Here is a 23,360-nt window from a genome sequence, read left to right on the forward strand (position 1 = left end):
GTTCGGCCCTGTTCCGACCCCGGGGTGCCTGGACCTGCAGCCCGGGCTCTGGCGCGTGAAACCCGCGGGTTGCCGGCGGGGAGGGGCGGAGCGAGAGCGGAGGGTCTGCGCCAGCGTCCGGAGCACGCGTGCGGCTGCCAGCCCTGCGCTCGGAGCGCTGCGCCCTGGCTGCGGGCAAAGGGTGGGCGGGAGGGGGCTACGGACTCCCGGGCCTGGCGCTCCAGTCCGTTTTTTGCTGCGGATCCCGGGAAGGGGGGCCGGCCCGGGGGTGGGACTGCAAAGGGGGGGATTCCCTCCCTCGTGCGAGCGGAGGACTGGCCCTTCTCCGGGCTGGGAGCTACCGCCGAACGGAGGCGCGACGGGGAGCACGAGCGCCGGGCGGAGAGCGAGGAGCGGACGGCCGAGCGGGGCACCGGGGAGAGCGAGGGCCGGCCCGAGCCGCCCCAGAGGACCGATGTGCCGGGTGGGGCTCTGGCCCCGGAGGGCGTGAGCCGCTGGCAGATTGAGCAACTTGGGAACCAGCGGGCGGAGCGCGGGAGAGCCCAGCGCCCAGGACAATCCTGCGGCGGGCGGGTGAGCGGCCGCTCCCTCGCCCGTCCCGGGTCTGCCCCCGCCGCGGCTGGCAGAGCGGAGGTGAGTCCCCCCGCCCCCCTTAGGTGCCCTTCCCTCCTCCCTGGCGCCCCCTTCCCCAGGACCTGGGGCGCTGCGGGCCCTTGCGTCGGGGCTCGGCCGGGCTGAGTTGCGGGGGGCAGACAGCGAGAGGAGGACTCTGACCGCTCGGGCCGGAGAGGGCGCCTCTTGGAGCCCCTCCCGCAAGCCCCGCTGCCCCTAGCCCGCGTCATCCCTCAAGCCAGGGGGCAGCCCCCTCCCGGCTGCTGCCTCGGGTTCCCCTCAACCCCGCAAACCCACTGATGGTCTTCACTCGCAGTTCTGAACGCCCCGAGTCCGCCACCCCGTTCAACACCACCCTCATCCGGAGCCTCCGATTCCTGGTCTCGTCACCTCGGGTTCCCCCGAGTCCCACGGCCCCGGGTTACCCGCACCCCAGTCCCGCGGCTCGGGCAGGGTCCGACGTGGCAGGCGGCGTGCGGGGCGGCCCCTTCCACCAGCGGTGGGGCGGCTCAGTGGCCCGCAGGGGCGAGCGCCAGCGCTCGGATGGCGTTGCTTGGTGGGGAGAGGTGGGGGCTGTTCGCTCTCGGCTCCCAGGAGGGCAAGGGCGGATCCTGGGGCGCGCACTTGGGTGCAGGAGTTTTCTTATGAAATCAGTCTCTGGACTTGGGGAGCACGCTTGGATTTGGGGGGGCAGTCAGGGGGACTTCGGGTCCACCGCCCCTCTCCCTGCACCTGCCAGGCGTCTCCTGGATGGTGGGAGGGAAGAATTTACACGCTCGGAGCAGCGATGGAGGGATGAGAAGCAGCTTTCCCCTCTGCCCCTCAGTTTTGGGGGACGAGCTGGGGTGGGGGCGGGGGAGGGGGAGCAGAGCCTGACCCAGCTCTGGGGACACTCTAATCCCGACAGGTCGGACAGGCGCGTCCTTGGTCCCTCCCCTCCGCCCAGCAGTTCCTCTGTCCCCGCCTGGGCAGCCCACTCTGCAGCCAAAGCTCCCCACCCCCCAGCGAGTCTTGGGGAGGGCTAATGAGAAATGATGTGGATGGTTTACATTTTTGGGTCTGTGTCCCGCCCCAGACAGAATACCAATTTATCCTGATAGCGTTGCAGGCAAGAAGGTGAAAGGTATTCCAGCCCTCTAGGGGGACTGAGTCCCCGCCTCCACTCCGCCTCCAGCTGTGTCCCCCTCCCTAGCTCTGGTCCTGCCCCTTCCCAGGCCACCTAGCACGTGAGTCCTGTCTCCTCAGTCGCCGTCCTGGGTCAGCCTCTGTCTCCAGACCCTTCCTCCCCTCCCTGAGTCTAGTCCCCAAACCAGGGCGTGCCCACCCCCACCCACAGCTCCTCGTCCCTTGCCCCTCCCCCAGATCCCTGGTTGGGGGGGGGGGGAGAATCACTGAAGAAGTGGTCTGTAACCACAAGACCCGTAACCTCTCAGTGCCAGTGACATGGGGAGAACTTCACTTTCCTCCCTGAGGAGTGAATGAGGGCCCAGCACGAAGCAGGCGGTGCAGGTTCATGGTGAAGGCGAACCCCTCACTCCCACCCTGGCAGAGGCCGGAGGCTCTTCTTCGCCCCTGAACGCCCGAGACCTTGATCGCTGCCAGCAGTTCCCATGACTGGCTCTGCCTGTGCAGAGTAACGGGCCTCCGAACGGCGAACTGTTGGATGTGTAGGGAGCGCCGTGTAGCCCGAGGGGCGGGGGAGATCAGGCAGAGGAGCGAGTGGAAATGAGGCGGCCACTCAGAAGCAAGCCCTCCGCGCCGTCTCCTCACTCAGCTTCCTTCCTACTTGTTGCTTGTAACCCTGGCACAATGGATTCTTATGTCCTTTCCACGGTCGATGCTGTATGTATTTTTTTAAGTGCTTGAAACACTTCCCATCTAGTGATGGGTGACAGAGGCCAGTGTCACTTGCTCCAGTGAAATTCCGATCTGGAGCCTCCTCCCCGTTTCCCAGCCGAGATCCTGGAGTGATGGTGATGCAGGTGGGAACGGGCCGCGGAAGATCCTCAGTGGCCAGACCTGGGTGGGCGTGACCGGAGCTGGGCTGAAAGCTAAGATCTGGGAGGACGGGGGGCGGGGCTGGAGAATTTAGGGGAAGGCAGACGGAGGCAGAGGGAGGCAGCTAACTTTTGCTGAGCTCTACCCCTGGAGTGTCAGGCTCCACGCGGGGCAGACACGGGGGAGTGCAGAGATCCCTAGGCGTCCTTCTCTGCACTGAGGACCCCACGGGTACTAATCCCACAGGGAGACCAAAGAAAGAAAGTCTCAAAGACCCAGGATATGTTTAAAATGGATTTTTAGAGAGTGAGGAAGGGAAAGAGAGAGAAACATCCACTTGTTCCACTTATGCATGCATTCATTGATTCTTTGTTTCTGTATGTTTTTTTCAATTTTATTTGTTTATTTATTTTTAGAGAGAGGGGAAAGGAGGGAGAAAGAGAGGGAGAGAAGAAACATCAATGTGTGGTTGCCCCTCACACACCCCGCACCAGGGACCTGGCCCACAACCCAGGCATGTGCCCTGACTGGGAATAGAACTGGCGACCCTTCAGTTCACAGGCCCGTGCTCAGTCCACTGAGCCACACCAGCCAGGGCCATTGGTTGGTTCTTGTCTTCCCTGACCCGAGATGGAACCCACAACCTTGGCATATTGGGGCAGCACCCTAACCAACTGAGTTACCTGGCCAGGGCCTTGCAGATGCAGGATTTAACACCATTTAGCACCGGGTGTGTCTGCTGTGTTCTCCTCCTCCAGGGTCTGTACCCGCCTGGGGTCCTCAGACTTCAGTTTGAGAAATGCTGCAGTTAAAGGTTAACCCCTCACTACAAGTGATCACTTTGGGGCCAAGATGCTCAACGACAGGGATAGATGCAAATATGGAAATTATCTAACAGTGCTCAGTGTTAAGATATGTATCCAGAGGAGGCAAAAGCTGTGTCTGTTGCTTCTTAGATGACCACTGGAATGTAGACACAAAATGAAGACTTGGTCATAGAAAATGTAACAAATATTATCGAGTTCTCACTATGTGCCAGGCACATTCTAAGCAGTTTCGTATATCAACTCATTTAAGCCATAAAAAAGCAACCACCTTCTTGCAGATAAGGAAACTGAGGCTCAGACTAACTAAGCAACTAGCCCAAGGTAACAGCCAATGAGCAGGAGAGCCAAGATTTGAAGCCAGACAGTCTGACTCTGAAGTGTATGCCCTTGACCATCATGCTCCGTGGCCTTCCTCTGTGACGATATACTTGGGGCTGAAGACCCCACTTTGGTAAACTGAAGGTGATGGAAGTGGGCAGTGGGGGCTGGGGGGCAGGAAGGCTTTGGAAGGTCGTACGGGAGTACTGGAGGTGCAGGTGGGGGCTGGCAGCCGACAGGACATTGGGGGCTGCGGGCCACAGCAGCAGGTGGGATTCATCAGCCTTGTATAAACACTTCTCACAGGCAGCTTAACCACTTGAGTGTGTCTGGCCTTCAAAGCTGGTGGGAGAGGCTGAAGAGGGAGGTGCTAAGCTCTCCTGTGGGATAATGATTTATCTCCCGGGCAGGTGGACTCCCCTGGGGCCTTCCTGAGAGGCAAAGGGGGAGAGAATGGGGGCAGGGGCTGGGAGGGACACTCCAGCATTCAGATTCCTCATGTTTTATAAGCCGAAAATACGGCCAACTCTCAGAGCAAGCCTATGAAATAGACGTAACTATCCCCATTTTATAGATGAGGAGACTGAGGTTCAGAGAGGCCAAGTGACTTGTCCGGAGGCCTCTAATTCAGTGTTTGAGAGGGTGACTCTTCTCCGACATCCACGAAGCTTCCCGCAGGCTCCTTGTTTCCAGGAGTGTCTCCTGTCCGTGGGTGGCGTGGGCGGGTGTGCAGCCACCCCCAACCACGCGTGCAGACACTCGTGGGCCCTTGTCTGCTGTGCGTTGAAAGCGTGTGTTCCTGTGAGTGCGCAGTGGGGTTTTGTCCTCTGACTCCCAGGTTGGGCTCCAACTTCCCAGACACATTTTGCTGGGGAGGGACCAGCTCCCCCTGCCCCCAACACCAGGCCAGCGGTCGGAGACCTGGCTCTCACCGGGCTGAGGGATTATCCCCATTCTCTGTGTCTCTGCCTGGGGCTGGCGTAGCTGCCTCTTTTATCCCTTCACAAAGGCCAGGCCCGCAGGGCCTGCTGTGTCAGAGTTTCTGTGGGGGGGGCGGGGGGGGGGCTCATTTCCTTCCCTCCCGCCAAGCCTGGAGGGCTGCACAGAGACTGCCTGCTCGTCAGGGGCCGCTGTTCTGGCTCCAGACAGGTGACAGGCACAGGGGGTGACACAATGCTAGGCAAAGAAAGCTGAGGGGTCCCTCACAGGAGGACAGAGAGCTCCCCTTCAAGAGACTCGAGGTTTCTGCAACCTGAGGTCTTTAGGGCAGACCTGAAGAAAGCCTTTCGGTTAGAACTGGCCAATAATGGGCAAGGGGAGCCGGCTGGTCCCCAGTGTCCACAAGTTCAGTGCTGTGTGGGTCCGCCAGGCTCCAGCTGCTTGGGTCGCCAGCTCTCGTCCCAGGGAATTCTTCTGCAGGGTGGGAAAGGGGGCGGATTTCTCCCATCGGGTTGTTCAGATGGGCAACATCCTGAACTCTCATAGGCTCCTGGGTAGGAGGCTGCATGGGAGTGTAGGAGGCATGGGTTGTGGGCCCCTTGGTACCCCAGAATTAACCCTTCTCTCTCCTCCCCCAACAGGTTGGGTTTTGGAGGTGTCCCTGCTGAAGTGACAAGTTCTCCCGGGTGACACTCCAGGTGGCTCTGAGGAAAGCTCTCTGGACCTCCCCACGGGCTGATGGAGAAGGGGGCTCCCCACACCCTTCTCTGCTCCCCGCTGAGATCATGGTGGATTTGGGGCACAGCCTGGGCCTGGGCCTCCTGCTGCTGACCCGGCCTTGGGGGCGTTAACAAGAGCCCTGCGCCATCCATAGCCCCAGAGACCCCCCTCCTACCAGGGGCCCCGAGCTGGCGAGTGACTATGCGGCTTGGGCTGTGCGTGGTGGCCCTGGTTCTGAGCTGGATGCACCTCACTGCTGGGAGCCGGGGGACCAAGGGGAAGAGACAGAGGCGGAGTGAGTAATGGGCGCGGCCGACCGTGGAGGGCCCTGGAGCCGTGGGCGAGGTGGGGGGGGCACTGGGGGACCCTAGGGCTTTTGGTGGCTTCATTCTGTGGTGACCATGGCCGATTTCTACTTGTGTAGATTACTCAGTAGATGATCCTGCGTGTAGATTATCCAGTTTGTGGATTAGTTTGTTGAGACTGCCCACTCTGTAGATTACTCACTTGGTCTATTTTCCCCTTGGTAGACTCTGCTTTCTAGACTCTGCTTTCTTGACCCTTCTCTTGTGAGGATCCAGTGTGTGGATTACGCCCTTTGACGTAACACCAGCTGTGTGTGGTATCCATGGAAATGATCCCTGGGCCCCGACTCCTGGGTGCTTGGTTCCCCCGCCCTGACATTTCAGCGCCCTTTCTTTCAGTGGTGGCTGAAGTGTAGCCCCTCAACCCTTTGGGTCAGGAACTCTGCCCAGCTGGGTGGTGGGCCACAGCTTTCCCCGCCCAGATCAAGGGCAGGCACGGTGGCGCTGGAAGATCATGAGCCTCTCCACTCCTGTGGCCTTTAACCCTGCCCAGTGGGAGTCAAGGAGTTGCCCTGGGGGGTGAAGGGGAGGCAGGGGGGCAGGCGTTAGGTGCCGTCCCCCTTCCAGTCAGGGCGACTTCGCTCCTTCTGACTTTCTGTTAGATCCCGCATAAGATATCACTGGCAGAAAGCGTTCTCGGAGCTGAAAAGAAAATAAATGCATCATTGTATAGATGGGGAAACTGAGGCTACAATAGGGGAGGAGACAACAGGCCTAAGGACACACAGTCAGCATTGGAACCCAGGTCTCTGCTTCCCGTGAGCCGAGTCTTCTGGAAAACAGAGCTCGATGGAGTTCAACCTGAACCTGTCCCCACTGCCCTCGCTGTCCCTCACAGAGCCCTGTTCTAGGCGCTCCCATCCTCTAGCCTCTGCTCAGTGTCTCCAGCGATGGGGGTTCCCTACCTGCCCGTTACGTTGTGGGAGTGGCCCCCGCACGTGAGAGGCCAGGGTCAGGAGTGCGATGGAGCCTGTGTCACAGACCTGGGGCTCAAGCCCGGGCCTGTCTTTCAACAGCCCCCATCAGAGACACCCCGCCCATGGGCAGGCAGGCCCTCTGACCCCTGGCCCGGCCGCCCTTCCTGCTTCCCTTTTGAGTCTGGCAGACACTGAGGCTGCCAGTAAAGGTTGGAAGGCAGCGGAGTTTGGTTGGGTCTCCACAGGAGTGGCCAAGGGCAGAGCCCAGTCCAGGGACAGAAGCGCAGAGAACTGGTGAAGCTGAAAATCCCTGGCTTAACAGACGATTAGAGACGGTTTAGGTTCAATCAGCAGTGAGGCTTCATTTCTCCGCCCGCCGCCTCTGTCACAGCCAGTGTTTTGGACTCCGAGGGCCAGAGGCAGTTCAGCGGTTCCCGGTGTCTCCTCTGTTTCCGATGCGAGAAAGTGTCTGAGTGCAGCCACTCGTGCTCGTGCGACGTGCGCTGGTGACCACGGGGTCCCCGACCTGGGCAGAGCCGCACACCCACCTAAACCAGGGGGCAGAAGACCTGTTGTTGTTCTAAACTTTGTACTAAAAAAAAAGTACTGGCCTGGCCATCAGAAAGGGCCTGGCCCAGCCATGACCAATTGAAAACAGCAACTGTGACACTTTCCACACAGCCGTATCCCACAGCCTGCGCAGCAGGAGCCTGGCTTTGATTACCAAGTGGTGTGAGGGACAGACACTCTTGGTGGTGAGATTCGAGGACGGGATAAGGTGAGGGGGAAGGCTTGGGGCCAGGGAGGGTCCAAGAGGGATGCGTGCTCAGAGGGGGACAGGGTGTTGCTAGGCAGCAGTGCTAAGAGAACACCTGTAGGCCTGCAAGCGGCGCGGTGGAGGAATGTAGTGCGGCTTGCGTGAGACGATGTGTTACATGGAGCGAAACCTGTGTGCAACACCAAGCTTCGTATTGACTCCAGGAGGCATGTTGTCATATAAGCAATGCGTGGACCATTTTGCCCTGGGGTCCCCAGGGAAGTGGGGGCAGGGGGGAGAAAGAGGAGCCAGACATCTGCGTGTGGGTGCTGCCACCACCCACATGGAGGGACGCTGGGCGGACTGTGGGGCAGCAAGAGGCTTGCTGTGCCTATGAGTGAGCCTCAGGTCTGTGGACTGTGTCCCACACCCTGCAACCATGTGACGGTGGAGCCACCAAATGCCACCTGATGCAGCTCTGGTCTGGAGCCACACACTGGTTTTAAGCCCCGAAATGGCTGATTTGGGGCATGAGCGATGGTCTCCCTGCAGGGAGGGGCAGACGTCGAGCGAGGAATTCTCCAGCTGTGAGTTAGAAGCCCCGGCCTGGCGTCCTTCCGCTCTTCCGCTCACTGAGGACGCGTCCCAGCCCTGAGCCTCCTGCTCACTCACCTTCACTCTGTCCTGACCCCCTTCCCACCTGGATGTCCTGCTCGTCACCGGGCCCTTATTCCCTTACCATCCCACACATCGAGGGCCCCCTCCCCTTGCTGAGACTCTTCCCCTATCAGATTCCTGGGCCTCTTCACTCAGTTCTGTCCCCATGAAGCCCCATTCCTTTCCTGACCGCTCCAGAGGGTCCCCCTTTCGTCCTTTCCCCCCGCCCCACTCCCATCTGGAGCTTTTGGCCCGTCCCGCCCTGGCCATGTGTAGAGTTCTTCTCCCCCCACTGAAGGCCCATTCACTCCTGGGGTCATTTCACAAACGTCCCTGTGGAACCTGCAGAGCCTGGCTCTGGGTCACAGAAACGAACCTTAGGAAGTGTCTAGAGGAGGTGAAGGGCGACTTCAGTCTCGTCTCTCGATGCTACAATAGAATGAAAGGGGGGCAGGGAGGGTCCAGAGCCAGCACCTCCTGAGCTGTGATTTTAGGGATCAGTCGGTGACCGCTGGCAAGGGAGTGGGGACTGGGTGAGGGTGAGCCAGCACGGCCACAGGTGTGGAGTTCGGAGAGGAAGAGAGGGTTTGCTCTGGAAGTGGGGGGCAGCGAGGACTCGTAGATAGAGAAACGGTTTCTGAGAGGAGATCTGGGGAGCCCTAGGGTTTCAACGGGGGCAGCTGTGCTCGTATCTGTCTCACACACAGAGGATCTTCTCTATTAAAAACGAGGGTGTGGTGTTGAAACAAACAGCCCAACGCCCCTCAGGACCGAGCACGGAGGCCGAGGGAGAGTCTGGGGAGATGACGCTTCAGGGGCGGGCGGAGGTCAGGCGGTGGAGCGATTGGTACTCACCCACCGAGGAGTCTGCCCTTGACCTGACTTGAGCTGTGGGTAGCGAGGAGCCACTGAGGGGCTTTAATCAGAGGAGCAGCAGGTGCAGCTGCAGGACAGGGCGAGGGGCTGTGGCTGGAGGTGGGAGGCAAACAGGTCAGTTCAAACGTACCTGGGCCCAGGTGAGAAGAAGTGGTCTAAACGAAGCTCCCAGTTGAGTTAAAGGATGCTCATCTTCCCAGGGAGGCATGCCGGATGACCTTGGGCTCCAGGGATAGACGTGTCTCCTGGGAGAGTGTGAGGGCTGAGAAGGGCCCTTGCCTACCCGCTCACTGAAGCCCCTGTTCCCTGTCACCTCCTACCCCCACCAACTTCACTCAGGTCTCTTACTGAACCGATATCCAAGGTCATTCCTCCTCTGGGTCGCTGCGAGTTCCTCTCCACCCCTCACTGACCTTCATCCAAGCCACCCCGAGCCCTCATTCCCATCCAGTTCCTCCCCCCACACTCTGTCAAACACTCGGTGTGCGACATTCATGTCCCCGCCTCCCTGAGCCTCTGTCCCACTCGCCACATCCTCAGACCTAAATGCGGGGGACCCTCATCCTCTCACTGAGCTCCCATTCAGAAGTAAGACAGGTTCCGCCCTCCGAAGCTCTTTCGAGTGGGAAAAAAGACATTCAGAAATGATAGCAACACATGGTGACGTCTACTACAATGGATGCAAGTATTTGGGATGTGGGGACAGAGTGAAATATTCCATCCGGTTTGCAGGGGGCGATATCAGGAGAGACCTCCTGGGGGAGGTGACTTTAGTTTTGAGGCTTGAAGGAGTCAGGCTCTGGAGGAGGCACAGCGTGTCCCAGGCAGAAGGACCAACTTGCACACAGGCAAGAGGTGTAAAGTAGTGTGATGTGCCCAGAGAAACGAAAATAGTTCCATATTGCTTAGGGATAGTGTTGAGAGCTGAGGCAGGTGGGATCAGCTCCAGGAAGCTTTTTAGGAGAGGTGGGGGCGCTGAGTCTCAGTTCTGCAGGCATAGGAAGCTGTTGAGGGGTGAGACACCCCCAGTTGTGGTTTTAGAAAGATGGATGACTGGGGGAACACATGCCATTCTTCGGGGAGGCGGCAGGGGAGCTGATTATAGGGACATCAACTTGAAGGGTTTCGGGCAAAGGTGAAGGAGGAGAAGCAGCAGAGAAATGGAGGAGGGCGCAGCCTTGCCTCCCTGACTCAGTGAGCGCTCGGGAGCAGCGTGGGAAGGGGCGTGGTGGGAAGAGCAGAGCCGTGTCGGGGGGCCTTGTGAAGAAGTTGGAAGGAAGGTGCTGCCTCCCCTCTGAGCCCCCCTCCACTGAGCCCACCCAGCCTCTTTGGGCAGGCTGCTGCCCCGCCGGGCTGCTCCTCTCCCTCCCACCCCCTCACAGGCACAGGAGCTGGAGGGAGCCTGTCCCAGGGACTCCGACCATGCCCTTCTGTGGACCCTGTCCTTGCCAATAGAATAAAGCCCTCTTTCAATCCTGTGAACACTCTAGGACGGTCAGTGCCTCGGAGCCTTTGCACGGGCCCTTCCTCCCGCCTGGCACACCCTCTTCACCTAACCGGCTGGGGAAGGGAGTGCCCTCCATTGCTCCTCCTTTCACCACAGTGCACAGCCAACCCTGTTTCCCACATTCCTGGGTGGGTTTTTGTTGCTACACCTCCACACTCCCGGCTCCTAGCAGCTCTGGGCATGTGTTAGGTGTGCAATAAAAGGCTACAGAATGAATGGGCTTTGGCTTTTCCCTTTGCATCATTATGCAACACCCCCAACACACGCAGAGCCCTGCATCCCCTGGCTCTCTGCCCCCTCCCTGCCCACTCTTGCCTGGCTAGGCTGAGGACACCTTTTGGTTCCTACCCCCTTGATGAGCATCTTTTTCCTCATTCAGCTGACCCCTGCCTGTCAATGAACCCCTCAACTCCTTGTTGAGCCCCAAACCTCATGGAGCTCAACTCTCTCATCCCTTGTCCCTCACCCTGGCCTTAAGCCTCAAGGCCAATTTTTCCACCCGAGCTCTATAACTTGACCCTCCCTTGTCCTTGGGCCTTCAGCCTGCCTCTGTGTCTTGAGATCACAGCGCCACTCCCAGCTGGTCTCTTCCCCCTCCCTCTCTATGTTCTCTGACTGCCCGCCCCTCTCCTGGCTTGGCACCCCGCTCCAGCCCTTCCACTCACTCTTCGTCCCACTGTGGTTTGGCTCTCCTCCCCACCACGCCACCAAAGCTTCCCTTCTCAAGGCCACCTCCTGATGCAAAGCTCCTTAGATTCCCCCGAGAGCTCACCGACCATGGCCTCCTCCCAGCCCAGGTCCCTGCCCTCTCTCCCTTTTCAATTCGGCTTCCAGCCCCCCTCGCTCTCAGTCTCCTCCCACCGCTCCAGTGACTCCGATCCAGTTTCTCTCTGCGCCCCTCTTCCTCTGCTTGCCCGCTGACCGCGAGCACTGCCCAGGCCTTGCCCTTGGCCATCTTTTCCAGCTGCACAGCCCCTGCCCCCGGATGTCTTCCACTCCCAGGCTTTGACCCCAGTGATGGATCCCGAGTTCCTTCCCTGTCCCCAGCCAGCTTCTCGAAATAAGGTGGCTCTCCTTCCCCACCTTCCTCAGCCACAGCCCCCTGCTCTCCATCCCCGCCCGAGGCAACAGCAGCCTGTTTGTTACTGTTCTCTACGTGACACCTCGGCAGTTTTGGGCGTGTGATGCCTCCCTCCTCTGTGGAATGTGCTCTTCTCTTGGCTTCCATGATGCGACATGCTTTGAAGTGCCCCTACCTGCCCGGTTGCCCCTTGTTGGCCTCTAAGCTACCCCTTACTTTCCTGTCCTTCTCTTAAATGTCCTTCTCTCCTCCTCGCTGCCCGTACCCACTCTCCTTGCCACCCTGCGGACCTCCGTGCCTTCGATGACTCTTCACAGTTGAAGGACTCCATGGCTCGATCTCCAGCCAAAGTGTTTCCCTTGAGAAACCAGAGCACAGGTTCAAGCGCCTCTGGGTCTCCCAAAGGAACCACAACATCAGGGGGGGTTGTGGTCCCGTCTGAACTCTGCTCCTCATCGTTTCCTCCCCCAGACCTGCTCTTCCTCCTGTGGTCCCTCCCTTGGTGAAGACCCGACAGCTACCTCGTCACCCAAGCCCGACACCTCCAAGTCACCCTCAGCTTGTGCTGCCCCCGACACCTCCCAATCTCATTGATTCTACCACCTGAATACTTAACGTGTGCCTCCTCCCTTCCATCCTCTTGGTTCAGCTCCATGCCTTTGGACCGGGGAGTCAGTCTTCCAACCTCCGGTTTTGCCCTCCTACAACCCTCCCTGCACACTACAGAGTCATCTTTCTGAAACGGAACCCAGATCATGTCCCTTTCCTGAAAGCCCACAGTGATTCCTCATTGCCTTTCAGATCCTCGCGTGGGCACTTTTTCTTGCCGTGTCACTGATCGGTCTGAAGGTTCACTCAGGGGACCCATTGTTGTTGGAATGGGAGGTGGGCAGCGGGGTTCTGAGCGGGCCTTCTGCAAACCCATTCTTCACAACACTGGTAAGGAAGGGGTGAGCGAGTGCGGAGACCTGGCCGTAGAGGCTGCACGTGAGACCCCTGAATGACTTCAGGTATTGAAACCAAGGCAGAACCCTAGAGGGAGCAGTCATTTCAACAATGAATTAAATAAAAACCTTGAGTAGTTGAGGATTTAATGTATTTGAGGTAGAAATGGTACCGAATGTCTCTGGTGGTGTAATTAATTTGTAATATAGCTGAATAAAGGCCCAAAGTGGAAAAGGAACCCTGAGGGCTCTCTCATGAATCCAGTACAGCATTCGAAGTATTTTCGCTCTCATAATAACTAAACCAACAAGAACAATAGTAGCCTTGTTAATTTTTTGATTAAGTAAAAAGCACGGACTCGATACAGGTACATTTAAAAACCAGCCCAGTCACACTTTCAGTCTCCGCGTCGCCTCGTGTTGTCCCCCACTGGCCTCCGCAGACTCCCCGCCCTCTGCCTGGAGCTTGTGCTGGCTGTGAAGCCTTGTTCAAGCGACGCAACTCCTTCATTTCCTCAGCAGTGAAAACGAGGATTTGAAAGAAAATCACAGTGCCCACCTCATGGGTTGTAGGGATTAAAGAGTTAAGGCTCCTGAAGCCGCCGAACGTCAACCTTCTGTGTGACGTGCGGCCGTTACGATGATTACGGGTATTGTTGTTGTGGTTATCGTTGTGTTCGTTCTTCTCCTCTTCCTCCTAAGTCTTCCTCCTCTCCTGTTGTGATATCGGGACTCATCCCTGGAGCAGAGGCTGCTCCTCATGGCCCTCCCAAGGGGGTCTCCGCGTGTCCCTTTTTCTGGAGTGGGAAGCCAGGCACCCCAGTTGCAGGGTGACAGTCTGGGGGATGGTGGGCTCCAGGTCCAGCCGACTCCGAAGCCTGAGTTCTGGGGCTGCAGGACCTCCTGCCGTCTCCGTTCTCCGTCACCCAGCTCTCAGTCTGCAGCCTGCACCCGCAGCTCCTCGCCACCTGGCTCCTCCTCAGTGACTCATAACTACTCTCCTTCCTTCCCCACGTGCTCCGCTTCCCGTGGGCCTCCTGTAGGGACTGGCCCCGCGGGGCCTGGGCACCTCGGGCCCGAATACTGGGACTCTTCCCAGACTCTTCCTCCTCCTCCTGTTGGTCGCTGGGGCCTGCTGACTGTGCTGCCTCAGCATCTCTGAACCAAATTTCAGTTAAGACTCTCATCCTTCTCACCTGGATGATCCGGTCAGCTTCTTCCCAAGTGGCCCTTCCGTCTCCGGTCTTCACCCAGGCTGCCATTCAGAGCAGGTCTTGCTCCCGCTTAAAATTTGCCATTGGCTCTGTATTGTCTAATGAGCTCTGAGAAAGGTCCCCCCCCCCAAACCTCTGCAAAATGTCTGGGAAACGCAGCACTCTCTCTCCCCTTCTTGCTATAGAGAATCTCGTTTAGACTTGTTGGACCCAGGGGTTCTTGGTCTTACCTGACACGGTGGCCCCTGTGAACATTTCAGGGAATCACGTCCCGAGGAATGCTCTTTGGGAAACGCTGCCTGGCAGGATCAAGTGCAAGTTCCTTAGCATGACATGAAAGGCCCTTACAGTGGGACTCCTTGTCTTTTACCATTCCCCGCCCCACTCCTCTGCACCCGCAATCACCTGCTATTCCTCTCGGGTTTTTATACCTCTGCAGTGCTGCTCCCAGAGAGCCCTTGTCTCTACTTTCTAGTGGACAAATCTACTCATTCCTCAAGAGTTGGCTCCAATGGCACCTCCTGTGTTGCTTCCTCCCTCTCTTCTTTTTGGGTCCACTGCTTCTTGGTCTTGGGGCTGTCACCGTGTGGCTGTCAGCATTTGCCTGCTGGCGGGGCTGTCTGCACCCCCGAAAGATGGCTGCAGGCTAAGGTGTCTCTGCCTCCAGGTCCCCTGCCCTCACGCTGCACGTGGCACCGGGAGGGGCTTGGCGAGCGCTGGTTGAACACGTGGATGAGGAAACTCGGTCGGAGGTCTGCAGTGGGCTGGTGATCACACTGCCGCAAAGGACGGTTCCAGGCCGGGGTCGCTCAGCCCCAGCACCGCTGCCATACGAACCAGATCATTTGTTGTAGGGGCCGCCCCCGGCGCTGTGGGCTGTTTAGCGGCAGCTCTGGCCTCTCTCCCGTAGGTGCCAGCAGCAACCCCCTTCTCCAGTGTTACAATAAACTTGTCTCCAGGCATCGCCAAATGTCCCCTGGGGAGCACTGTCGCCTCTGGTTGAAACCACTGTTCTAGACACAGACATTCCCGTTGTCTTCTTGTCTCTGGGCAGGTGATGTTTTTCTCTGGCAGTTGTAACCCATCATCCTTCTTGTCCTTAAAACTTTTTCAAGGATAAAAAGCCCTTTTTCCTTTGGAGAGGGTAGAGGTAAGTTCGAGGAAGGTTACGGCTTCAGTGGCTTCTCTGGGACAGCGAAGCGAGCCTGGAAGGCAAGCTCATGTCATGCCCGGAGCAGTGGAGGCGCTTCCTCCAGATCTGAGCTCTTGCTCCAGGCATCTGTGCTCGTTCCCCTGAGAGAGGACCCCAGGGAGGTGTATAAAGCAGGGAGCTGCCAGCCTGGCCTGCGCTTTCTAAGAAGCACAGTCATTCTGCAGCAGGCAAGTCCTATCTGCTCATTCCACGTCCTCGTGGGAGGATGGGAAAGCCTGAGGAAAGCCTGAGGTCTCTCCCATGGCTGCCTTCTCACCCTGGTTCCATCTCTGCAGTCAGTGCCGAGGGGAGCCAGGCCTGCGCCAAAGGCTGTGAGCTCTGCTCTGAGGTCAACGGCTGCCTCAAGTGCTCGCCCAAGCTGTTCATCCTGCTGGAGAGGAACGACATCCGCCAGGTGGGCGTCTGCTTGCCGTCCTGCCCTCCTGGATACTTTGATGCCCGCAACCCCGACATGAACAAGTGCATCAGTGAGTGTGGGCGGGGCTGGAGAAGGGCTCCAGAGACCCTGGACCTGGGGGAGGGTGCTTGGAACTATTGGTGGCCAGCAGGAGGTGTAGGGGGACTCCAAGAAGGGGAGATCCAGTTGTTGCTGCCCAGACAACCCCATCTGCAGTTCCATCTCTGTGTGTCGGTATCAGAACTGCATCTCCTCCCACCAGGCCTGCACCCAACCTTTATCCCCGCAGGTCAGTCTGTGCCCCAAGCCACAGACCTCAGAGCCGGCCCCTCGTTGGTGCTATACCCATCCACCCAATAACTAAAGCATGCCTGCACCATCTCCTTTCTGCCCTCTCTGCCATCGTTGTACCCGGGCCTCCCTGCTACCTCCCCTGGACAATTGCAATAGCCTGTCGATCTGCCCTCTGACCCTCCTCTGGTCCCCTTCAACTCGCCCTCCACACCACAGCCAGGAAGATGCTTCTGAGACACACAACTGTCCCATCACACTTCTGCTTGAAAACCACCACCGGCTCCACGGACTGCAGAGACCCGCAGGCCCAGCCGGCCCGCCCCTCCCTCTCCCCGCCTTCCTGTCTTCTCGCTCAGCTCCTTTCTCCCACACCAGCTACGTTTCCAAGGGCTTCAAGGCACGTGCTGTCACACCTCCGCCCCATCTCAGCTGAGACATGCTGGGGGACACATGGTGAACACACCCCAGTGCACAGAACCAATCTTCCCCGCTATTTGTTCAGTGCCTTGGACTCTAGAATGCATTTCCAGCTTGCATATCAGAAGAGAGACGGACCCTGAGCGAGGGTTCTCTTTTTATAGCTGCTAACAGCGAGGCTGGAAGGGGTACGACGGACCCCAACTCGGCCAACCCGGCTTGTGCTCTCAACTCAGCTACTTGTTCATTGTGTGACTTTGGGCATGTTGTAACCTTTCCAAATCTCATCTTTAAAATGGGAGTACCAGTTCTTCTTACCCCTGGGGTTTGCGTGGGAGGCATATGTAAAGCCCTTCATGTCTGGCACTCAGTAAATGGTAGGTGCTATTGTTCTTACTGTATTCCACCTGCAACCAAACCCGGGAATCAGAACGTGAGAGAAGGAGGGAGGGAGGGGAAGCTGAGATAAGCCACAGAGGCTAAGAGGGTTCAGTGGGGGTGGGAATCTTTCGAGGTTGGAGGTAGGCCCCTGGGGCTGCCCCCTTGGCCCTCAGGGTATTTGGGGTGGGGAGTTCCTGGCTGCACCAGCTCCTGGGAAACTGGCCGCCCAGGCTCCAGGTGCCAGAGGCTGGGAGGAAGTTAGCCCCGCCCACAGTCTGGGAAGGGAGAGATTGTGAAAGACCCTGCCTGCTTCTCCAGCCCTGAACTCCCCCTCCCCCCCTTTCTCCAGAGGAGGGAGAGCTGGCAGGAGGGCATGGGGAGGGACCCAGGAGTCCAACCGAGGCGATTCCTGGAACTGGCCTTGGCCTTGCAGAGAGGGAGGAATTTGCCCTGGGATTTCCTCCCCCTCCTCCGAGCTGATTCTTTCTGCCCCAGGCAGGAGGAGATCCAGGGTTTGGGTCTTGTGGATGCCCAGCAGTGAGGGAAGAGAGGACCACATAGCCATCCGTGGGCAGGGGGTCACTGTCTTCCTCAGTTCAGCTCTGGCTGGGTGGTGCTAGAGGAACCCTGCTCTCTCACCCCTGCTAACCCCAGAGGGCCCTGCCCTCCTCCTCTGAAACTGACTCTCTTGGGCCTCACTTGGGGTTCCAGGGCCCGGGATTGGGTTTGGGTTGGGATTGGCTGATCCTGGTGAGTCCCGGCCAGCCCTGAAGAATGGGCACTTCGGCCTTCTCCCCCTACCCCTGTCCTGTCCCAAGACTCCTCTCTGCAGTAATCACAGCTCTGGACGACAGTCCTGCTCTCAGTGTGGGTGGGCCTGGATGGTGGGCATCAGGATGGGGAAAGGGGAGGCGTCCACTTCCAGGCTGAGCCAGAGGCCCCCACCCTGGTGAGATTTTCTCCCCAGCAATTTATCTCAGGGAGATTTATTCTCCACAGAATGCAAGATTGAGCACTGCGAGGCCTGTTTCAGCCACAACTTCTGCACCAAGTGTCAGGAGAGCTTGTACCTGCACAAGGGCCGCTGCTACCTGACCTGTCCCGACGGCTCCACCGCGGCCAATGGCACCATGGAGTGCAGCAGCCCCCGTGAGTCACGTGGGTGCTGTGGGCAGGGGGCCCCCAGGAGGAGGGCAGGCCAGGGAGAGTGGGCTGGGGACCTGCCCAGAGAAACCTTGCCCAGACCAGCCTCCAGGGTTTCTCCCAGGGCTCGTCTGCCCTCTGGGCCTGAGCCCCAGGTAGCGAGCAGGTGGGAGGAGCGCCCCTGGGGCATTCTGGGCCGAGGAGGAGATGTGACCCTCCCCCCTTCCTTCTCTCCCTCCCTGCCAGCTCAATGTGAAATGACTGAGTGGTCCCCGTGGGGGCCCTGCACCAAGAAGAAAAAGACCTGTGGTTTCCGGAGGGGCTCTGAGGAGCGGACACGACGGGTCCTCCAGGCCCCTGGGGGTGACCATGCCGTCTGTTCCGACACCAAAGAGATCCGGAGGTGCACGGTGCGGAGGACGCCCTGTCCTGAGGGTGAGCCGCAGCCTCTGCCTCCCCGGGGCTGGGGGTCAGCCACGAGAGATCTGGCCACCTCTGCTTCCTGCCTGTGGCCCCGGAGAGGGTCTCAGGCCAGGGCTGAGTGAGGCATCCCCAAGTCAATGCCCCATGCGGTGCAAACCGGTGCCGGGTCCTGGTGGAGACCCAGAACTCTGCATGGTGGGAGCTGGAGACGTCTGGGTCCCTGTCCTTTCAGTTCCTCCATTTCTTCTGAGCCAGTGGATGTTGGCAGATGGTCAGATGAGGGCATGAAAGGGGGTGTGAAGACCAGAGAGGTGTAGTGATTTCACCAAGGTCACTCAGCTTGCCTTTGGCAATGATGTGGCAGCTGGCTGCAGAGGGTGGGTGGGGCCAAACTGCCTGTCCTAAAAACTGAACTAAATGTCTTGGCCCATTGGGACCCCAGGTCTGAGGAAGACATGAGGAAAAGAAGGGTGTGTGGTTTATCCAGAGGTAGAGGATGAAAAGGCTCTTGGGAGCCCCCATCATGGTACAGGGTCCTCTGAAGTGGCTGACGGTCAGAGGAGGCCTTCAAGGAACCCCCTCTGCCTAGAGGCAGCATTTCCAGCCCCCCCTGCCCAGCTTCCTCACCACCCTGCTCCCAGGCCCATGGCTATGCCTGGGGCCTCCCTGCTTGTGGCAAGAGGTTCTGTGTTGAATCTTCCTGCTGTTGGGTTGCAGGGCAGAAGAGGAGGAAGGGTGGCCAGGGCCGGCGGGAGAACGCCAACAGGAACGCCAGCAGGAAGGAGAGCAAGGAGGCGGGCACCGGCTCTCGGAGGCGCAAGGGAAAGCAGCAGCAGCAGCAGCAGCAGCAGCAGCAGCAACAGCAGGGGACAGCGGGGCCACTCACATCTGCAGGGCCCACCTAGGGACATTCTTCAGCCTCCAGGCCCACGCAGAGAGTGATGAAAGCTTTATCGAACTGGAGCCCGGGGTCAACCTGTACACACACTCTGCACACGCACATGGACACACGGATACACATGCAGATCCCCACATCCAAACATGCAATCAATATACATGCAAACATGTGTGCACTCATGTGTGCGTGCACACACTTGAAGCCACCAGAAAACACTTCTGTCCCCCAGACATCGCGGTACGAACAGGGCAGGAAGGTGGTGGAGTCATCGCCTCCAGGAAGAGGCCCAGCTGCACACCCTCGGCCTGCGACACCCCGCCGGGGATGCGGCCAAGGGAGCGTTTCCCAGCGTCCAGGCCCACACTTCGCAGAGTGGAGCCTTCTGGAAGAGCCGGTAGGATGAGCCCAGAGTGGCAGGCAGGACCCAAAGCGTGAGGATTGGTCCACTTTCCAGCTGTGTGACTTGATAGTTGTTACACACCCATGACCCACGCCAGGACGGCTTTGACTCTGAAAACTGCTTAAAAGTTTATTGCAAATTAAAAACAAAAACTAAATGACCACAGTAGCCCCCAGGCACCACATTCTTTTTCAGGATACAGGGATTGGTGGGGTATTCCTGGGAGTGGGAAAGGACAGGGCTGGATTTTAAGAGACCCCCGCTACTGGCCTCCCAGACAGAGCAGGAAGAAAACTTTGGGGATACTCATGGTGGAGCAACTTCTCTATCTCCCTGTCACCCGGAGTGTGGTCTGGGGCACCGCTGACATCGTCCCTGGGCAGCTTGTTAGACACGAGAATCTCAGGTCCCATCCCAGGCCTGACGAAGCAGAGCCTGCATTTTAAAAGGGTTCCAGGTGACTGGCACGCACGGTCAAGCTCGAGAAGCATTGCGCGAATTACCTTTGAGGATGAAGGGATGGATGCTGGTCAGCCGCAGGAAGACTCCCCGCCTGGGAGAGGTGGAACCTCTCTTCCGAGGGGCTGCAGTGGCAGTCCTAGAGGAAGGGAGTGCTCGGGTTCTCTGAGACAGTTGGGGACAGTGGACCCACGGGCAGAACTGTGGACCTCTCATGGCATTTAGAATGTCCACTGTCAGCCAGCCATCCATGCACCGAGCTCTGGACTAAGTATTAGGTCTCTGGAGGGGAACCAGACATGGCCTTGGGCTCGTGGAGCTTAGAGGCTGGTGGGGGTTGTAGGCGAGAATCCAGCACGCATCTGAGTACATGTATAATTCCAAGTGGGCGGAGTTAAGGACAGACATCTGCATATCTGTGCAGGTGAATAAAAGGGAATGAATGTAAAAGGCTTTATCTCAGGGAGATTTATCACCTGCTTTTCAGAGCAGGTGATGTTTGAGCCAAGCTCCGGACGAGCAGCAGGAGTGAAGAGAAAGAGAAGGACTGGAATTCTAGACCAATGCCGTCCAATAGAAATACAATGCGAACCAATGATGTGATTTAAATTTTTCTAGTAGCCACGTTTAAAGAGTAAAGGGACACCAGTGGAATTAATTTTGATTATATCTTCTATTCAGCGAAATATATGCAAAATGTTACCTTTTCCACATGTACTCAATATGAAAGATTATTAATGAGATCTTTTACGTTTTTTCAAACTAAGCCTTCGACATGTAAAGCAATTTTATAGTATATCTTATTTTAGACACTGACTTTTCACCAGAAAGTGTTGAGCTATATTTATACTTGATCTTAGCCAAAAGGCCGAGAAGAGAGAGTTGAGCCACATTTAGATTTCATAAAAATTAAAGTTGAAAAGTAGATTTCCTTACTCAAGTTCTTTCAAGAATAGTTAAGTCTGCCAATATTGAATCGAATGTTTTTACATTTTAAATTTAGTTAATTAAAATGAAATAACATTAACGATTCAGTTTTTCAGTTGCACTGGCCACGCTTCAAGCGCTCACCAGGCAGGTGCGGCTGGTGACTGCTCCTGTGTCGGACGGCACAGCTCCACATGGAGGGAGTAGCACAGGCGGCTGTCCCGTGGTGGCTGGCGCTTGTTGTTCGAGGTACTGAAAGAAGGCCACTATGGCTAGAAGGCCTGGGGCCAGTGAGGTGAGATCACCTCAGAAAGGCCACCTGGAGCTGGGTCTGTATTCTCAGAGCCAGGGGAAGCGGCGGAAGGGTTTTTAGTTGCAGGCCAGCATCACCGGATTTGTACCTTGCCAAGGTCATGTTGGCTGTGGTATGGGAGACAGACGGGAGGGAAGCTGCTTAGGAAGCTGTTCTGTGATGTAGGTGACAAGAGTTGAAGGCCCGGACTAGGGTGTGGTGATGGAACTGGAGAGAAGCAGACAAAGTCAAAAGGTATTTGGAGGATAAAGTTGGCACAGTTTGGTGATAAACTGGATAGGGAAGAAGGGAGAGAGGGAAAGGGAGGTGTCAAGGACAAAGGCCCCCGTGTCTGGCTCCAGCACCAGACGGTGGTGCTGTGCTCTGCAACGGGGAACCCATGCAGAAGAGCGCATTGGGAGGAGAAGGGAGAACATCACTTCGATTTTGACCCTTTGAGTTTGAAGTGCCTCTGAGACAACCCGGTGAGTTGCCATTCTGTCCACACAATACAGGCCCGCAGTGCACAGGGGGACGTCTGAGCTGGAATATAAATGGAGGAAGATTCGAAGGCCATCGAGGCTGTGGGTCTGGAAGAGGTTGCCTAAAAGAGTAGTTCAGGACTCAGGTCTGCGGCCCTGCAAGTACAAAGGTCAGATCACGGAGGATCAGTCGGCCAGGGAGTCAGAGAAGGAGCAGGCGAGAGGGAAACCAGGGCAGTGCCGAGTCCCAGAAGCCAGCAGGCCAGGCCGGAGGGGAGATGGAGAGGCCCAAAGGCTGCCGAGACACCAGGTGAATGAGGACCGGAAACTGACCACCGGACTTCAACCTGTGTGCCTGCAGTGGCCTTAGCAAGAGCCGTTGGGGAAATTGATAGAGGTCGAAATCAGTGCAATTTCTCCAGGAAGTTTAGCTGAGAAAAGAAGAGGAATAAGTCAGGGGCTAGAAAGAGATACGGGGTCGAGGGCGCATCCTTTTCTTGTTTGTTTTTATTCTTTTGAGGTTGGAATGACTTAAAAATGTTAAAAACCTACTGGGAAGAGTCCAGTTAAAGGGAATGAATACAAAGGAGAACGAAGAGGGGTGTCGGTAGTGGAAGGATGGGGGGGGGGACAGTTGTACAGGAGCAAGGAGAGGGTGGTAGAGGGTGGGAAGGCCAGGAGTCTGGAAGGTGGGGCATCTCGGGGATGCCCCCCTTACACTCGCTGAGCCCACACCTGGGAGCCCCTTCACTGCAGCTCGGGGGCTGGGTGGTCAGGGCTGCCCGGGGCCGGCCCTGCCTCTCCCCCAGCTCCTCACCTGGCCTCCTTTCCCCGGCCGCCATTCTGGCTTGGCCGGCCTCTCTGGCCCTCTCAGTCTCCCATCTCCGGTTTCGGTCTCTCTGCCTTGCCCCTCTCCGTGTCTCTGATGCTGTCCCCTCCCCCGTCTCTCTTTTCATCTCCCTGTCTTCCTCTGTTTCTGTGTGTGCGCGTGCCATTGTTTTTCTCTGTTTTCCTGCCTCTCTTCCAGGCATCCATCCTCGATCCCTGTGTGTCTTGGTTGTCTCTGGCTCTGATTTGTCCCAGGCTCCCAGATCCTCAGGTCGTCGATACGCAAAATATGGCCTCGGATCAGCAACCTCGGTCTCATCCGGGAGCATTGTTAGAAATGCAGAATCTGCTCTGGCTGGTGTAGCTCAGTGGATTGAGCACAGGCCTGCGAACCAAAATATCGCAGTTCGATTCCCAGTCAGGGCACATGCCTGGGTTGCAGGCCAGTTCCCAGCAGGGGACCCATGAGAGGCAACCATACATTGATATTCTCTCCCTCTCTCCTTCCCTTCCCCTCTAAAGATAAGTAAATAAAATCTTTAAAAAATGCAGAATCTCAGGCCCCTCCCAGACCTAAAGGATCTGAGCCTGCTCCATAACAGATGACCCCCCCAGTAATTCATGCACATGTTAAACATTCCAGGAGTGTTGCCTTTAGCTTTCCTCTAAAACAACATCCAAATAAAAATCCAGAGTTTCAGCAACACAGGCTGACCTAGATCTTCCTGCATCTTCTGCACCAGCTTGGTGGTGCTCCGAGGCACTCAACTTCTCCGCCTCACCTCCCTGAGCGTCCTAAAGCTGCTCCTGCAGCTCTGGGCAGCGAGGGGAGGGGACAGAACCTCCCGCGTCTGCAGGGTGCTGGTGGGAGGGAACTCTCCTGAGTCTGATACACTGGGGGCTCCCAGGTGCAATCCGTCCCTGAAAACTAGCCCCACCTGGGCCTACTTCTGTCTGTCTCACTCTGCCCTTTCTGGAGTAAGACTCTTGTGCCCTGGCTGGTCGACTCCGTGGCTTGAGCAGCAGCCTTGGAACCAGAACACTGCAGGTTCGTAGTCCCGGCCAGGGCACGTG

General features: G+C 57.6%; 1 protein-coding gene across 1 annotated transcript; it reads left to right on the top strand.

Annotated features, from left to right (window-relative positions):
* The first annotated feature begins 347 nt into the window (after positions 1–347).
* Positions 348–20,526, top strand: RSPO1 (R-spondin 1). The gene is made up of 6 exons (XM_037149204.2): positions 348–633; positions 5,336–5,709; positions 15,221–15,412; positions 17,434–17,583; positions 17,824–18,012; positions 18,718–20,526. The coding sequence occupies exons 2-6, from the start codon at positions 5,616–5,618 to the stop codon at positions 18,903–18,905; spliced, it is 813 nt and encodes a 270-aa protein (XP_037005099.2). The 5' UTR covers positions 348–633; positions 5,336–5,615; the 3' UTR covers positions 18,906–20,526.
* The last annotated feature ends 2,834 nt before the right edge of the window (positions 20,527–23,360 follow it).

The sequence above is a fragment of the Artibeus jamaicensis genome, unplaced genomic scaffold (assembly GCF_021234435.1).
Source record: "Artibeus jamaicensis isolate MK-2021 breed Jamaican fruit bat unplaced genomic scaffold, CSHL_Jam_final scaffold_847, whole genome shotgun sequence".
Taxonomy (NCBI): domain Eukaryota; kingdom Metazoa; phylum Chordata; class Mammalia; order Chiroptera; family Phyllostomidae; genus Artibeus; species Artibeus jamaicensis.

Excerpts from the sequence above, each read along its gene's own strand:
- RSPO1 (XM_037149204.2), top strand. The coding sequence starts at position 5,616 with ATGCGGCTTGGGCTGTGCGTGGTGGCCCTGGTTCTGAGCTGGATGCAC. Across the intron at positions 5,710-15,220 it reads GGGGAAGAGACAGAGGCGGA|TCAGTGCCGAGGGGAGCCAG; the intron begins GTGAGTAATGGG and ends CCATCTCTGCAG. Across the intron at positions 18,013-18,717 it reads GAGGACGCCCTGTCCTGAGG|GGCAGAAGAGGAGGAAGGGT; the intron begins GTGAGCCGCAGC and ends GTTGGGTTGCAG.